The sequence below is a fragment of the Falco biarmicus genome, chromosome 12 (genome assembly GCF_023638135.1).
Source record: "Falco biarmicus isolate bFalBia1 chromosome 12, bFalBia1.pri, whole genome shotgun sequence".
In the NCBI taxonomy this organism is placed as follows: Eukaryota; Metazoa; Chordata; class Aves; order Falconiformes; family Falconidae; genus Falco; species Falco biarmicus.
This window is the reverse complement of record NC_079299.1, coordinates 6,062,987-6,080,759: the sequence shown is the minus strand read 5'-3', so window position 1 is coordinate 6,080,759 and position 17,773 is coordinate 6,062,987. Positions and strand designations below refer to the sequence as shown.

The following is a 17,773-nucleotide window of genomic DNA, read 5'->3' as shown; positions in this document are numbered from 1 at the left end:
ATGCAGCAGGAATTCTCCAATCTCAGATACTTCAATCACACCCTTAATTTTAAGCATCAAGTCAACAGAATTAAACTGTAGAAATGGATTGGAAAACTTCACTCAAGGATTGTGGAATGTCTGGCAGTGGAACAAACTGTACTGCAATCTCACTATTTATGGGTGGCTGCTTTTAAGTGTTCAAAACATTGCAGTGCTGCAGAGCAAAAATAATGCCGATGGTTCCGTGTATAATTAAAGCTTTAGTAAGTCACTTCACCTTCATGCAGCCCCTCCCATGTAATTTAAGATTTTGCTGTGTATTTTTAGCCTTGTAAGTCTGTGAAGTTTGTTGCAGTTAAGTTTTGAAGTTAGTGTTAAAAAACTCTGCATTTTCAGAAGAGTTAACTTTTTCTAAAGCCTTAAATATGAGAAAAATCTCATTTTTTATGCAAAGGCAGTGCTATCTTACTTGCACGTGGGCTGTCTTCTCTAGATGCTACATAAACACTGTCAAGTTCTGTTCTGACCACATGACATAAACCTACTAATAACAAAAGATGCAGAGCTCAGTGCTGGAGCTACAGCAACATACTGAAGCAGTTGTGGTCAGTCATAGGCATATAGTGGGACATGCTGGACATTTTTAATGTATGTAGGGAAACCAGAAAGCTAATCCTATATCCAGCTTGTCTTCTGCAGACTTGGGAGTTGGAACAAATCCTTTGGAGACAAGATCTGCAAGAGCCAGCTCTCACTTGTCAAGTGACTATATTTTTTTTGTCTGTGGCAAGGCCAAAAGGACCTGACAGCACCAGAATTCACTTTGAACATCCTTCTGATATGGAAGGGGAAAATAAAACCAACGTGCTGGCAGTAGCTAAACAAAGCATTTTTAATAGCAGTCCATGGAGGAGAATTCACGAGCTACTCTCCATGGCAACATCTAGGTTCTGTCACGTTTGCTGCCTCCACTCTCTCCTCCTTCCCATTCTCTTGTCCCTTTCGTACCCTTCGGCTCCTGCTGTTCTTGCCCGAGTCCTGCCCACATGCTGTCCATGAGACCTGGCATTTGCAGACGGTCACTGCCACCAAGGTGTCTGCACATCACTTATGTCCCCCACTCTTGCAGCAATGCTTGTTGCATCTGGCCTGTGCCCGTGGGGTTCAGATTTTCAGTTCCAAGAGGTGCTGCCTGGGACCAAGCAAGCCTGCTGTTTTCTAAGCTGTCCAGTGCTCCTGCTCTTCTTCCTCCTCAACTCATCACCTGTCTGCCGTAGCTCCCCTGCACTGTATTTGGCGGGGTAGGCTTTAGCCTGTATGGATACTGGAAGGGGTAAGAAAGCTTGCCAATGGCTATTTAATTAAACTTCAGGCTAAGACCCAAGCTTTTAAGATGTTGGGTCTAAACGACCATTATCTCTAGAAGGAAACCAGGTAATCGCACCAAGTCCTGGCTTCCTTCTGTGGCTGAACTACAAGGGGAAGGATGCAGGGGGACCCACTGACACTCAGGTTGCATGTTCTCTTGGGTGGGACACCTAAACCTTGCTGATGCTGCAGCATTGTGGTGCAGTCTTGCCATCTCTACATGCTTTATATTTCAAGAGAAGCAAGTCCAGCATCCACTAAGAGGTGAGGAATTGCTGTGTAAATGACATCCTCTGTAACCTGGACTAAGCTCTGGGCCCAACCCAGAGCAGCAGCACGAGTTCTTCAGCATTCCCGAGCTGCTCGGTGTGAGAAGGCTGCCGGCACCACGGCTGGATGCTCTGCTCCAGGAGCACAGCTGTAGTTGTGTGCAACTGCTGTCAAAGGGAGCTCAACAGCAAGTGGCTCGGCGCCTTCCTTTGCATGGGGCGCCTCCGAGCAAAGCGCGTGGGGGTATGGCCTCCTGGCAAAGGAGAGCGTCTGGCCACGGCGTCAGGCCCAGGTACTCAAGAAAGCTTAGCTCCCTCAGGAGGACACCCTCCAGCCTCCACACCTCCACTTTGGCTGCAGACCGGAGGGATTCACTGCATGCCCCCTGCCTGCAATCACAGCTCTCTGAGGAAGCCGCGGGTGGGAAGAGGAGGCATGGTGGAGACCCTAGCGAGAGCACTGCACTCATGAACTGCAAGAGCCACAGTAGACCACACACAGGTGCATGAAATGGTCTTCTGAACCAGCCTTTTCTGTTCAGAGAGCTGCAGTAAGCTTGCAAAGAAAGCACTCAGAGGGTTTAGGTGATACACCTATGCTGGCAGGTTCTCTCTGATGCAGCCTAAGCCCTAGTGAGTTCCAGCCAGGTTGAGACTGGGGACGCTGGTGAGGACTCGCACTGGCCAGAACGCTTCCAGAGGGTTTTACTTTGCATCTGTTTTCTCAGGCAAAGGCACAAACAATTCTCTGCTTTAGGAAACGTCAGCAGGTAGTCAGCCTGAGTGTTAATGCTTTGCAACTTCATTTTGTTGTGTTGTTAACAGCATCCTTTCCACAGCCCAGCTCTACCCACCTAAGCAGAGGGGAAGGATTTTCAGCACCAGCAGACACAGCTATAGCCCTTTCTTGGGCAAGCTTCAGTAGCTCTCTTTCCCTCATCGTAACCCAAAGGGATACAGCTTAGCACATGGATTGATGCCAAGGATAAGAGGCCTCCACAGCAAACAACTCCTTACAGCTTAAACTAAAGTATAAAAATGAGTTCATGACACTGAGGACCCAAGGATGCCTTGACCAACAGATTAGCACATTCACTGTAATGCTGAGGAAACAAGTGCAATCCTTATTACCCTTCTTGCACAGTTTTTCTGACTCACACAAGCAAGAACCAGCATACCTCATGAATTTTCAGCGCATCCACAACATCTGCCTCATATACCTGCCAACACTGTTTAATGACAGCTAATAATCATTTTACACAAAAAAATTCAAAGGCACATCAGACGTGTCCCCACACAGCACTCCCCTGACACAATACAGCTACACAGCTACATCTCATCCCCACAAAACCCACACTCATTAATTACATCTCCCACTCAATCCAACAGCCTTGCTCCCACAAACACCTCGAATTTCATTCCCCTGTGCTTACCTGCAGCTGTGGGCCACTTGCAGCTTTGCTCCAACTCCTGGGTTGTGACATGGTCCTATTTTTCCCCTCTGGGAGCAGGAAAGGAGGCACCATGCCACTGCCTTATTTACTCCCAGGGGAATGATCTTAAATGATCTGCAGGCTTGTGGGAAGAGGAAGGGGTATTTCCCAGCCCCTCCCTGGCTCTAGGCTTTTGTAGGTAGGGATCATCATCTCCACATGGTGCCTCTGGCTACAGTAATTTGGGTTCCTGCTCTTCCTCCACCTGTAACAGGACATGGTTTCCTTGCAGCAGAGGTGCTTTCCGTAGTGAAGTTTCAGGTATCTGATGGTCAGTGGGAAGCCCACTAACAAGTTGTCTGTGTGCTCAGGTTACTTACACTGTGGTCGTCGGTGTCTCGTCTCCCTCCCATTTGCACCCTGGCTCCATCCAGGCTCCCACTTCTAACGTTTCTGGGAAGGTGCCATCAGGAGTTTCTCACAGCTGGGTCCTCCACATAAAACGTGCCAAGCTCCATGTCTGACTGAAGCTTTTGCAGGAGTGCCTGGGACAGGCTTTCTTGCAAAAACAGGAGAGAAAAACTTGTGTCACGCAGCTTAAGATATTCCATAACACAGTCACTGTTGCACTCAGCGCAGAGGAGGCTGCTCAGGACAGGCCGTGGACTTGACGTCGTGTCTTTCTCCACCCCAGTAAGTGACCCAAACAGTAGTAAACCAGGAGAACTCTCTCCAGGGTGTGAGTTTTTCCTCTAAGAGAAAAAGCCCCACACTATTTCTCTCTCATACTATTATGGTCTGCTCTGTGAGGCCAGTAACCAGCAGGCGATGCTCTTGGGAGGGTCATGGCTGTCAGGGTACCAGCATACACCAGAGACGGGATTTTATCCTGCCTGACAATGGACTGAAGGGGAGAGAAAGGGCAAAGCCCCCTCTGTTGTCTCTCCCTTTATAGTGTTGTCCTACAGGTAATACTTCCTCTTCATGTTCAATGGGTTAAACTGTTGAAAACAAAAAGCCTTCCAAATTTCCTCGTATAAGCTAAAAATACCCCAATTCTGCAGGCAGCAAAAGCAAACACAGGCTCCCAGGGGCTTGCTGTCCTTGCCCAGTACTGTGTGGGTGCCCAGCTAGCTGACACTGCTCCAAGTGACGCGAAATGAGTCAAAAGAGCAAGCTCAGCTTCCCATCCCCTCCTAACCTGGCTGCACATGGTGCCGTCACCCTCTGCCCACCAGCTGGTCCAGGAGGGCAGCCCCCAGCTCCCCCCTACCCTGCCCAGCCCCTGGTGCTTGCTGGCTGCCAGATGGGCTGCGTGGCTCAGCCGCCTGATTGCAATGGGCCCTGGTGCCCCATGAGGCTGAAGGAACAGACTCAGGTAGCGTAGGACATCTCTCCACCATCTCCCCTCTCTCTCCAAAGAGGCTGTATTCATTCATGATTTAGCATAATCCCAGGTTTTACTGCGTTTTGGGTATTTTTCATCGGGAAGCTGTAAGAAATGTTTGATCTAATTTACTTATCTCATGTTTTGCTGGCATAACCGTGGGGGCTTTTAGTTGACATCTGCTTGCAAAGTTAGGAGTTTGTGCTTGCTGGTTACACTCCCAGCCTGAGACCTTTTTTGACGGCTGATTTATTTGGCCACCATCATCCCAGCTGCCGTTTGCATACCAAGTTTATGATTTCCAGGCTATAGGTATTCAAGTGTCTGAATGTCTGGTCAGGCAGGGAAATGGTTCAGTGCCCCAGCTATGACACAGCCGGGTGGTATCAGCAGATACAGCTCGCTTGCCTTCCTCCTCCCTCCTCCTCCTCTCTGCTTCCAGATGCAAATGCTTCCATATTCGGCAATGTGTAACTATGATGGCTTCTTAAGGGGAAAACATCTACCTTGGCAAATGCATTCAAGACTCTTCTGCTTCACATTTTAAAGCATATGTGGACTAGAGGAAAAATACTCCCATTTTATGCCTGCTGGCACATCTCTAGTCCTGTATTTAAAAATGCCAACAACCTCCCAAAGATTACCTAATCATAATTAATAATAAAAAAAAAAGCATTGGGAATGGAACGGAAAATGAATTGGCTGCCATGAGTAGGAAAGTGGCCTGAAGAGGGAATCAGAAGCCAAGGTTCATGAGATTGTAATCCTAGTTTCTGTATTAATTCCCTGTCCAGAGAGGTACGCTTACCCTCTTTGTTTGCTTTATTCCTTTCTGAATGGGACTAGACATTAGCTTAGTCACTGTGGTGTTTAGGGGATTAATTAGCTAATTCAGCACCTCGCTGTAATGATGTAAAAGTCTTAAAAGCTTCACTGGAAGGATTTGAAGCTGTAGCTTAAGAATTATTGCTCATTTATGACCTTTTTTGTAACACATCTTGGAGAGTTAAAGGTAAGGCAAGAGGAGAAGATTTTCATTTTCATTTTCATTTTAAAAAGAGACATGCATTTCCATTTGGCAAGACTTTGCCTCCTGATGGGAAAACATAAACACTCAGTCTCTGATCTTGCCTCAATCCATATTTAATCTCAGAGAGTGCTGTTGGTGTAACTTTGCAGACAACGGTTTCAGGAAGCATGGAGGAATATCCCAGGCTTCCTTTTGCTTTGGAGAAACAACAAAGGAAAAAAAAGGTGGGTGAAGCAGGGCAAAGATCTCACATAAGCCCACGTGGAGGACACAAAAGACATGGAAGACAAAGCCACAGAGCAGAAGACAGCCTTTTAACAAGCAACAGGGAGAATTATACAACATCCTTTGGGATTAAAACAGTTTCCCCTTTTCCTCTGTGCAGGCCGTTTTGTTTTGGTGGACAAGGGGATGAAACCCTGCCTGTAAAAGCCCAGCAGTCAGGGGACAAAGCCCGGGGGGATTTCTCACAGGGGAGAAGACGTGCCCCTGTGCCTGCGGGTGATGCTCTGCAGCAGGGCTGCCTCCCACCGCCCCAGCAGCGCTCACCCACTCCCCTCCGCAGCTGCTCAGTGCCCAGCTTTGGCGTGCGGCACGTGGAGCGGGTGGGAGTACGAAATCGGAACGAGCCAGCGGCAGGAAGACAAGCGGGGTTTTAGGAGCTGGTGGAGTGTTAGGAAGATGCTGGAGTTGAAGCCTGCAGAGGATGGTGAGATTAAAAATAGGCTGTAGCCAGCCTTCCCCAGCATTTTGGCATCTTAACTGCCTGTTATCCTTGTGACCCACTGAAGAAGAGGCGGCGATGGATGAGATTATCTCTTCCACCGCCCTGGCAGTGCAGGAGGAAATGGTATTTTGCTCCTAACCAGGTTGTTCTCTCTCTGTCTGGTGAGGTCTTCTGGAAGGGTGTAAAGTGAGTGTTTCTTCCCCATCTTCAGTCAAACCAAGGGACTCCCTCCTTCCCTTGAGTTCAAGGCGCTTGTGTGCATTGAAGATGTGCTCATTCATTCACATCTTAGAGGGTGTTTGGAGGCTTACATCCTTTGATAGGAAAAAGGGCAATTCTTGTAGAAATGATTGGACATCGTGCTTCAGGATTTTTGATTCAAGACAGTCATTAAAGAAAGCATTTCACAGAGCTACATTATCCAGTGGAATCCACATTACACTGTTGTACCTATCTTAGCAACGCTGTATTTATATCAAAAAAGGCCAAAGATGATCTGTAATGTTAAGAGGTGTTGAAATGCATACTTAGATCAGCTGACTGAACCTCCTGGTCAACAACTTGTACATTATATGGATCAGAAACAGTTTCTTCTGCTTTTTGCCTGTGCTTTGTATTTCTGCAGATTAATTGCGGGGCAGACAAGGCTTCCCTGAGCTGCAGGTTTCAGCTAGCCATGGACCCAGGGCACCAGCTGCGAGTAAATGGTCAGGCTTGTCCAGTGTGGTAAACTGAGGATGGATCTTTGTAAAGGCTACAGTGGTGTAGTTTCCAACCCCCTCCGGCTTGAACTTTCCTACATGAACAAGATCCCCCATCTGAATTGTTTTAGGAAGTCTGAAGGGTGTTTGCATGTTTTCTAAGTTGGGCTCAAGCAGAGCCAAGGGCTGCAACACCGAGTCGCCTGGCTCCAGCACTGCTTTAGCTGCTTCTGCTTTGTTAAAACATGCTTTTAGGTAACAGCTTGGGACTGGGGAACGTGCCATCCAAAGATGCAGCACCCCTTTTCTTTGTGTGTGCTCCTTCTAGAGCAGTATTTGTTAATAGTAACAGATGCCAGACCCATACAGCTTTCCAGAGCTGGTCCAGCTCTAACTCTGGGTGCAGCTGTCACTTTTAGAGCTTCTGTGTAGTAAATGTTCTTACCAAGATCCGAGCCACCAGGCAGGAAAAAGGTAGACTAGCATTTCCACAGACACACAGCACTTCCTTGTAAACTGCCTACAGTGCATAAATGGTGACTGTTGGGTGGGGGGAAGGAACCAAAACCCAAAGAGTGTGTTTTCTGTCCTGGTTCTCAAGTATACATATTGTTGTAATTCAATGGGAGACAGTAGCATGTTTGAGTGTGATGTGGCTGTGCCTCCATTTGTCCTCCTGTAAAGAGTTCCCAACTTTTCAGCACTGCAGTGGGAGCACAAGAAGTAGGATGCTCTGAGAAGTGGGTCTAAGGGAAGGAATTTGCCACAAAGCCATGGTTTTCATGGGGCATTTTGTTGCTGCTCTCTCCTTAGGAACATTTGTATCTGCTTTCACCGTGCTGTGCGGAGCCCGGACCGACCTCCCCGACAGGCACATGTGTTGTGTCTTCTGGCTGAACATTGCTGCTGCTCTGATTCAGATCCTGACGGCGATCGTGATGGTTGGCTGGATTATGAGTATATTTTGGGGGATGGACATGGTCATTCTTGCAAGTAAGTACAGGGCACTCGCAGCCCTCAACTCCTCCTCTCTGTGGCTGTGTTGCTGGGTCCCAGCTAACACCCCTGCAAGCCACTGGACTGCACTGTAGGGACAAGAGCCACAGGATGGGCTCTGCAGGTCCATGAGAAACACAGTAGGCAGAGGAACTGCTGGGAGGCAGTTGGGATGGGCCCTGGGACACATCTGGACAAGCCTCCCATTGCACCACATGGGTTAGAATCTTCCTTTCCCCTTTATAAAATGAAAAGTGCAGGAAGGGGGGAGGCCCCCAGCGCTGTGAAGTTTGCTGTCTGGAGCCCGTTCTGCTCTGGTTGCATCCATGTACATATTTAAACAAAAAAGCCCTTTCTCCCTCACAATTCTGGCTGCATCTCTCGAGTTAGTGAGACCTTTCTGTGAGATCTGTTCTGCTTTCAGATAGCATGCAGGGCAAGCTGTCCACAGAAAAGCCCTGGGGGCTCCCCTGGACCCTCCCCTTTCTCCCCAGAATACATCTACCCAAAGGCTTTTTGTCACGTTTCACATCAAGTTCTTAGGCTGAGCAGGACTGCTTAGCTACTTACTGCCGGAAGGATTTCCCCTACACCCTTTAAGAAGCCTCCAAAACATTAGTCTAGGGAAAGAAGAGAGGAATTGTTTTAAAACATACGTAATTTAGGCCACCCAGTTAATATATATTACCAGTCTAGAATACAGGTTCTGTAACTATCCACTAAAGACTTACTGGTGTAGAAGTTGTGTTGTATCTGTTTCATACCACCTGTATCATGTTGCAGAGAAGCAAGGTGACAGCCTCACCTTGCCTCCAAAGCCAGAATCAGCCCACAGCTCAGGGTGCCGACTGTGTCTGCAAGACCCCACTCCCTTTCCAAAGGCTGGTGGGCATTGCCCCAAACCAAACAGGTCTGAGATCCTTCAGGCTGGCAGGGCAAGTGGTTCCCAAAGCAAGAGCTTCTCCCAGAGAACATCTTATCAGCAGCTTTTGCTTTTTGATTTGAAGGGGCTCCACACTGTCATCTCCGGTGATGACATCTGTGGCTGCACGACAGAGGAGGAGAGAGGATCTCAGGAAATGGCCAGGCACCTGTCTGAAGATGAAATGGAAGAAACAGAAAAAACAAAACCAGCAGGCAACTAGTGCACATCTTCAGCTGCCAAACCCAGGGGTTAAACCCTGTCGTCAAACCACCTGCTAATTTCTGAGCCAGCATCAATTTACAGGCCGAGTTAAGAGCAATCCCCACGCAGAGCAAACGATGGATATTAAAAACCTGAACATAAGTGAGGTAAAAGGCTTTCCTCAGGATGAAGGCAGCTGCCCTGTTTTTCCCTGCAAACCACTTGCCAAGTTTCCTCTCAGATGCACCCACAGAGCAGGGGTAGCCAAGTTATTTCTGAGGATAAATTGTGAATCAGTGTACATCTGTGATGTGTCTTTAAGAACCTGCCCGATCTGTGTTTAATCCCATAATTAAGTGTTCATAGTCATATGCTCTTCTGCTGTTCCTCTGCTGGACAGCCTCCATATGCAGTTTGCTGTTTTGCAGGACCTGGTTCTGCAGTTGTGGGGAGAGGCAAGAAAGCATCTATGCAGAGAGAACGCTACAGCTGAAACCATGACTTGCTTTTCTCCGTAGTCCTGTTCATCTGTGTCCTCCGGGCAGAGGGGCTGGGGCTCAGGAGGGTCTTCCTGCTTTTCCAGTTTGGTTGCTGGGCAAAGCCATACAGCTTGGAAGTATCACCCTGAAGCTGTTCCCCACACCTGGCTGGAGCCCACTGGTTTGGGAGGCAGAGGGTGGGTGAACAGTGTGTTTGGGGGGGCCAAGAGGTCCCCGACCACAGCAACAGCATTTCGTCCTGGCCACTCTGGTGGCAGTAGCAAAGGGTGAGAGGAGTCAAAAGTGTCTTATGTTAACCAGCTATATGTCATTCACCAAGTTGCAGCCCTTGGCAGTTTCTTGCTGTCTTGTTAAATAGCTGGGGTTTAAGTTTATTTACCATGCAGAGAAAAAAAATGGCAAAATGAAGCAGCTCTTGGTTGATGGAGAATAAAAGAAAAACCTCATTTTTCAATCAAAACAAAGAACAGAACTGATCGATTGCTCCCAGCTGGATCAAACAGCCCTGTCAGACCAAAAATGGTTTGTTTTTTCATGCTTAAAAAAAAAAAAAAAAAAAAGGTAATAACTTTAAAAGGAAACAATGTTTCAAATGCAAGAAATAAGACATTTCATTTGGAAACACTGCCAGGAAACAGTTTGCTTTGGTTGGGCGTTGTTTGTGTGCAAACAAGCTCTGATGCACTGGGCAGAAATTGTACACCAATGCAAGTTGAATCTGCATGCAGGTGGGAAATAGTTAAAAAACATGAAATTGCTGCCCACCTCCAGTCTTCCTCTCCTTGAAATGGCTGATTCCATGCATCCCTGTGAGGGTGCCACACAGTTTTGATGGGCTGGAGGCAGGGCACAGCAGGTGGTGTCTGAGCTGATGGAGGCTAGCAGTGAGAAGGGTGGGAAGCCACTGGGGTTCAGGGTCTCCGCTCCGGCTTTCCCTGAGGGATGAGTGCCTTACTCCCTGGATCAGGGCCTGTCCGTTAGCCGGTAGGGAGCTGGGTGGAAGTTAGGGAGGCTCGTTACAATATTTCATCTTCTGGTGGTAATCCTCAGCCGTTAAAAGGGGGAGCCTGCTCCAAGGAGATAGCTTGGGGGATAACGTCATACCGTCTTTAATGAGAGGAAAAGGAGAAGAATTACAGGCCAACCCGGTATACTTCAATTCCAGGAAGAAGTTATCAAACAAGTGACTTGCATGCAGTTAGAAAATAAAAAGAAACAAAGTCAACCTGGGTTTGTCCAGAGCAAGCTGTGTCAGACTGGTGTGGTACCCCTCTGCGGCAGAGGGATGCAGCGACGGTCAGCCATCCCTCTCGACTTGCAGGCGCTGATGCCCTCTCACACAGCCTTCCTACCAGCAAACCAGGGAGATGTGGCTTGGGTGAAAATGCATTTGAGAACTGTTCTCTAAATGCATTTTCCTCAACTGGAGAGGTACAAGGAGAGGTGTGTTGAAAGGTCCCTCCTGAATCAGCTCTGTTCAGTATTTTCATTCATGGCTTGATGATGGGCTGGTGAGGGCACAGGGAGGGCAGCAGGCAGATCCAAGCAAGCCAAAGAACCGGCCTGAAAAAAATAACGCTGCTCAGACACTAAGAAAGGATTAATCAACTGCATAAATACACGCTAGGGAACAACTTGTTTTTCAGAGAAGGATGTAGTGGCTGCAGTGAGTCACAAGCTGCACAGGAGTACATTGCTGTGGAGGGAACAAACACCGCCCAGGCAGGTAGGAGCAGAGCCTGTAGGACATTCATTAGTCTCCTCACCTTTCTTGGCCCACATAAATCTGCAGTGAGGCTTGTACTTCTTGTGGACAACCAGGAGAGAGCCCAGAGGACTGTGAGACAACAGGCAATGAAGAGGTTTGGTGGGCTAGTAAATGTGAGAGGGCAGCAGTTTAGCCTAAGGTAGACTGAAATAACAGCAGGAATGATCAGTGTGGAAATTAGGAGACGTTTTCCCTCTAGTCAGGTGAAAATGCAGAAGAGATGGCATGGCAAAATCTGCCGTCTCTGTCACAGGAAGACCCCAAGAGCAGGTAGACCCATGTCTGTCAGGAGCAAGGTGGGACACGGGAGGAGACTGACTGATCTCAGGGGGTCCCAGCCAGCCCTCATCTCCTCTAAGGTGCCCTTTGGAGGGATATATCCCAGAAGGAAATTTAATTGAATGCAGTTTTGCTGTCACACAATTACTTTTGGCAGCACAATGGCACGGGGCATTTTCTCTGCTAATTTAAATGAATTGCCAGCTGGCCCCATTAAACACCACAGATACCTTCTTTAAGCAGCCATATGGCTTTGGGAACAGTCCTTCGCTTTACCTGCTGTCTGAAGGCACAGGTAGATTAAAAGGAATGACTTAATTATTTTGCAAAAGAAAAAAGAATAACCTAGACTCTCCCCTTGCCACTGCAAACATCAGCTGCCCTGTGGGTGGCTGGGCAGCCTCAGCACGGCCACAGGGATGAGGCACGGAGCTGAGGCAGAACCGAGCTAATTAGCTGCCCAAAGCCAACTGGAAAATGAGCCTCCTAAGGCTCTCCGAGCAAGTTTCCCCTCTGCTAAAGGCACACCTTGTCCCCAGCCCACACAGCACATGACTTCGTTAGCTGCGTTGGGTGGAATGAACACAGAGGAACGGCCTTTCCAGGAACTCCCTAGCTGCTCAGAGCTCGTTACAAAAGGGTTTGTCCCATTTCTTGGCAGAAATAGCACAGAAATCAATATAGTGATGTCACGCTGAGGGGGCAGAGGGGATGGGAATCAGGGACTGTTTGTCCAGGCACTGTTTCACCTCTAATGAACACAGCCAAGAAGTCGAGCTGGGTTTCTGAAGGAAACGGGTGCTGGCCTCTGAATTAACGACTTGCATGGCTGTGCCTGTGAGCCAGCAAAGTTGCTGTCACCTGTGGCTTCACAGGACAGGGACTCCTGCTGCAGTGGGCAGCTGACTCTCGGGGACTGCTTGCCAGCTGGTAGTAAGAAGTTACCTGTAATCATGCTGTCCACTTGTCACTCCTTTGCTAATTACAGCACTCAGACCTTGCCAGGAGCAGTAGCAGATGATTGCATGGTTACCGTAGGCTCGAGCTGCAAGGGACTTTGGAAAGCATCGCCGACCCCCTCTTCTCTGCAGGACCCCTGCCAGGGCAGGTAACGCAGCTGCCCTGGGAAGGAAAGGGAGCAGAAAGTGCTTGAGACACTTGGAAGAGAACGACATCCTAAACCAGCTGGGCACCCTTCATGAGATGAAGGAAATTGTGAGAACAATTTACCTGCTTAAGACCTATTATGATGTTTTGGTGTTTTTTTTTTTTAAAACATCTAACTAGATCCCCAAACTATGCCTGAGGAAATGAGTTAAGATGCCTTTTTTTGCAGTTTCCTACCAAACGCTGCAGTAGGGTAAGTTCTTAAAACACCGTAGGAATGTTAAATACCACCAGGGTTTGCAGCACCCTGCTGGGCTGAGGCACACGATGAGTTACCTGTGGGCACAAACTCCACAGCAAAACCAACCTGCCAGAAAGCTGTCGGGTGTCGTTCTCCCAGCTCTCGGACTGTGAAGAGCATGCCAGGTGCTGTCTGGTGCCCCGTGATGTCTTGTTTGTTGCCTTCCTTCAGCAGTTCCCTTTTGGTCAAACCCATGAAGTGGCAGTGTCACGGAGGAAAGTGCTGGTGGGAGCATCGCTCAGAGATGTTAGTCCATCCAGCCTGTCTGGCTTCGGGCTGGTGAGCTGGAAAGCAGATGAGGATTCCCCCATCCTCTTTAAACAAGAGCCCCAAATGAAAAAATCCTCTTCAAGTACAAGGATTTTAAGTAACATTTAGCCCTGGTGTCAATATCTGATTAGGGCAGCTGTTCTCCATTTACTCTGCAGCCCCAGTTTATTCATTCTTTTCTGGTTCTCCATGTGTTTTGAATATATTGTCTACAGTTACATTTCTCCCTCTCTCTTTCTTTCATGTTCCTTTGCCTCCTTTTGTTCACCATCAAAGTTTCACAAGGTAAGTTTGTTTCTGTTCTTCCTCCTCCTCCTCGCACCCCGTGGCAGCTTCCCACAGAGAGCTGCGAGCACTCGGCCAGGGCAAGCTGCCTGGGATTCGCCTTGGCTGGTGGTGCTGGTTCCCAGCCCCCATTCAGCCGTGTGCCTGTACGTACGTGTGTCTGTCTGTCTCTGTGTCTGTCCTGTGGCCACACAGCCATGGGGACGTGTTCTCCACCTAGAGCTGAAATGCCCCTTGGGCTGCCCCAAGGGCACCCCCAGAGCAGGGCAGGGACCCGTTTCAGCCTCCAGAGCATCCTCAGGCCACCCTCTGCGTGAGCCCAGTCCATCCCAGTAGGACAGCCTGTGCACAGACTGGTTTCTTTTTGCCTGACTCTTACTTGCAATGGATTACAGAAGTGGTGCAAGCTCAAGCAGACTTGATTCAATCAGTGACAGAGCTGCGCCTTAACTGTATTGCAGGCATACTAACATAAAGCTGCTTCATGCAGAGCAGCTATTCCTGTGCAAGAAATGCAATAACTATTTTCACGTATAAACTATTCTGTAAGTTGTCTGAAGTATTTTAAGAAATAATCTTAGCATAGGACAGGTCACCTTTCAGCTTAGTTTGGTCATGGAAGAAGAGATACAGACTCTGCCACTGTAACTGCCTTCCAGCCAGCTCCAGAACTGATAGCAGGACTGAAAGGATTGCTATTACATCTTAATAAGAATTTGCTACACAAGCAAGTTACTGTAATCATAACCTAGCTTGCTGACTTTAGCTAAGGATTTATGGCATGCCCCAACTCTCTGGTCCCTGTAGTTGTTGTTGGTTGTTTTTTTTTACTGTGCTCCCTAAACACGTTAAACTAATGCTGTAGACAAGCCCGTATTACAGATTTCCAACCAGGTCATCTTGCCTTCAGAACTAACTCACACTTAAAACACAAACGTATAAAAAATTCATCATTTTTTCCCCCTAGAAAAAGCTGTTTGAAAGAGGTGAGAGTCTTTCTTTTCAGCTGCACACAATGGGCAGCAATGCAGTGCAGGGTAATGTGTGCTGGTAAGTGTCATTAATCTCTTCCTCTGTATCTTGTGCTCGTTTAGCAGCAGGAGATACAGGCTGCCAAGGCTGGGTGAACACTTGGATTTTTCCAAAGTTCATTTGCTGGGGCCAGTTCTTAGTTCAGCAAGAAGTCCTTTAAAGATAGGGGTTGTGGCACCTGCTGGCATTTTGCATTCAGCTTTAAGGGACTTATTGGAAAAAAGTATTAATAATTATCAATGGAAAAGTGTTTGAAGAGCTAAGCATTCTTCTGAGATGTGGCATTTCATACTCATTTGAAATTCAAAATACAAAAATGACAGGCTACTTATGTTAAACAAAGGGAAAAAATCTCCACATTTTTAAAAGGTTTCTAGTTGAAAATCTTTGCTATTGCAGGCAGTGCAGGTAAAGGCCAGTTCATCTGCTCCTTTAAAAAGGAGATCTTTTGCATTGATACTATCTTAATCTCAGCTTCTCTTAAAAAGAAAGCGGGTGAAGCTTTTGTTGCAGGCATTGCAACCACCTAGGAAAATGCCAAAAACCCCCTGTATTTTTCTCTTTATCCTGTGTCAGCATGAGCTGTGGGTGCTCTCCTGTTGCCCTTCCCCGCCCATGCCCCCCAGGAGGGAAGGAGCTGTCCCCTATGGGATTTGCAGCCTCCCCACAACCACTATATGTGGCACAGGAAATAAAGTGGGGTGCCATTCCCCTGGGAGCTGTGATGAGCAGCGGGACAGGCTGCTTTAGTCCTTGCAGCATCCATGTGGCTGCAACACAGCAGGGCCAGGTGTCTGCAGAGGCCAAGCATGAGCCGCACAGAGCCCTCGTGGTCCTTGCTGCCTTGGTAGGGAGGTGCATTAAACCTCATGGCTAGGGGAAGCGGGGAGAGGGTGGAGGAGGAGGGATCCGTGTAGTTTCCCAGTGCGATTGATTTTGCTGCTGAAAAGCTCAGTTTCCTCCAGTCCCACCAGACAGCTGCTGTGCCCCACCAAAAGCACCTGTAATTCTGCTGGGCTGGAGCAAAGCAAGGGCATAACGAGGCATATCATTAGGGAAAGGGCCCACAGAGGCATCCTGAAGTCTGTGTTTGAACCCTGACATGTCAGCCTGTGATTAAAGGCATCCCCTTGCTCCTCCAAGAGATGTTTGTTCACCTCTGCAAACCGCAGTGCAAATTGGTTGCTGCTGGAGAGCTCTGTTAGCAAAAGCCAGCATGGGAACAAAAAGGCAGATAAAGGAAACCAGCCTCCTCCTACCTGGCAGTCCCCTGGAAGGACGAGGTTCAGCCGTAGATCACAAGTAGAGATGTGATGTGTCGGATGCATGATAAGTGCTGCCAGGTCAGCGCTGGGGAACAGCAGTATGTAAGGCATACATTTCCCCTACATGGCAGAATTAACACGCTTCCTCAAAGTTTTAGCTTATTGGACTGTAGCGGCATTGGTGGCCGCCGGTACCTCCTGTGCCTTTATGGGCAATTCAAGCAGACAGGCCTTTGCCCACGCCGGTGGCTGGCAGCACGGCTGGCTGCTGGCAGCCACATCGCTGTGCCTGGGAAAGCACGTGCACCCCGTGCCTGCACCGGGCAGGCTACAGCTAGACAGGATGGCTTGCCGGGCCGAGCCTGCCCCAGGGGGAACGTGGCAGCCCCCTATTTTCCCACATGGTTTGCCACTCCTGGTAAACCAGGCTCGTGGCTCACTTGAGCCTCGCCAAGGGTCCTCGTTAGGAATTAACACTAATCATGTTGCCTTCCCCTCCCTCCCCACAGGCTACAAGGAACAGGGGATCCCACAGCAGCTGTAGTGGCTGGGACAAGTGTGGTCAGAGAAACACGGCGAGAGATTTCCTTTGGCAGCTGCAGGCTGTGGACATTTTCATTACCCTTTGTCTCTCTTCTTCTTCCTTTTGTTTTGTTTCCTTCTGTTTGAACCTGGTTCACCTGCCCATCCAGCGGAGCGGAGGTGCAGAGCGACCGACGGAGACTTGCACTGATCAGCGGAGATGGGGCAAGCACGGCGTGGCTTAGGACTGGTCCCGGCCAGCATGCGGTGGGCAGCTGATGATGACGAGGAGGGTGCCAGGAGAAGGAAACACCCTTGGCGAAGGTGGCACCTGGGCAGGCAGCTGAGCCGGGGGAGCGGGAGACGCTGCTTTCTCTCTCCTCCCAGAGGAAAGTAGCTGAAGACATTTCGCTTCCTTTTTACGCTCACCATTAAAGGAAACTGGCTGTGAACGACAAATGCCAAGGAGCTATTAATAGATACATGTACAGTATGTAAAAGCAAACCAGTGGTACTTTTTCCCCACCCTGAGAGTCCATCCTTGACTGCTTTGTGGTAGTGGAGGGCTCAGCCCAGCCTCCTCTGCTGTCTCTGTATATACGATGCTCAATGAAGCTCTGTCCTTGCAGATGTCTCGAGAAATGTGCTTGCTGTAAATCGTATTGTACTGCTGAACGACTGGGGCCATCCCCTGCTCCCATCCACCGGCACCATGTGAAGACCAGACCTCCTGCCAGCCCCTGGGGAGACTTTATCTAGCATGGGACTGGTGCCCCGCAGCACCTTGCCTCTAGGGTGGTGGGTACAGCCACGTGCTGCCAAAAGCTTCTAGTGTAAGACAATACTGGGGGAGCCAAAAAAAAAAAAAAAAAAGGCGACTTTTCCTCCCCTCCCCATGAAAGGGACTTGCTGGCAGCATCTCCGTGCTTTGGAAATGGATCCCCTTACAGCGTGCTGCGTGCTCCTGGCTGAAGCAGCATCCCTGCTCTGCTTCCCCGGGGTAAGTGCCCAAAGCAAGAGCAGCCTGACCTGGTGTTAGCCAGGGGCTCAGTAGCAGCTGCAGCTGGAAAGCCTGTGGCCACATGGGGTAGGGCTGTGTTTCTGTGGCTCGAACACACCATGTGCAGGTGGAGTGACCCCGCTGGTCCTGGGTGGTGTTTCAGCAGGGCAAGGGGAGCTCAGCCAGGGAGGGGGACCTGGTGGCAGCCCCCTGCTTGCTTTCCCACTCCAAAAAGGAGGAGCCCTGCTGAAAGTGGGCAAAATCAGGCTGCTCCCAGGGTCCTCCCGGTGAGATGAGCTCCACACAAACCTGCTGCCAAAACTGGGAGCCACCTGAGCACGATGGAGCTGTGACCTGCTTCCAGCCCATCACTCGTGCAGAGAGGCAGCTGGTGGGCAAGGGGAGAGCAGCAAACCCTGCTCCCC

The 17,773-nt window shown here is 49.1% G+C and overlaps 1 protein-coding gene across 2 annotated transcripts in view; it reads left to right on the top strand.

Annotated features, from left to right (window-relative positions):
• Positions 1-16,990, top strand: part of STUM (stum, mechanosensory transduction mediator homolog) — a 44,537-nt gene extending 27,547 nt beyond the window's left edge. Inside the window, exons 2-3 of one of the 2 annotated variants that reach the window (XM_056357375.1) lie at positions 7,711-7,890; positions 16,519-16,990. In XM_056357375.1, coding sequence (XP_056213350.1) covers positions 7,711-7,890; positions 16,519-16,559 — 221 coding nt within the window. In that variant the 3' untranslated portion in view covers positions 16,560-16,990. Of the gene's footprint in view, positions 1-7,710; positions 7,891-16,335 lie in introns of both variants that reach the window. The other variant, XM_056357376.1, reaches the window with a different exon arrangement.
• Positions 16,991-17,773: the final 783 nt, after the last annotated feature.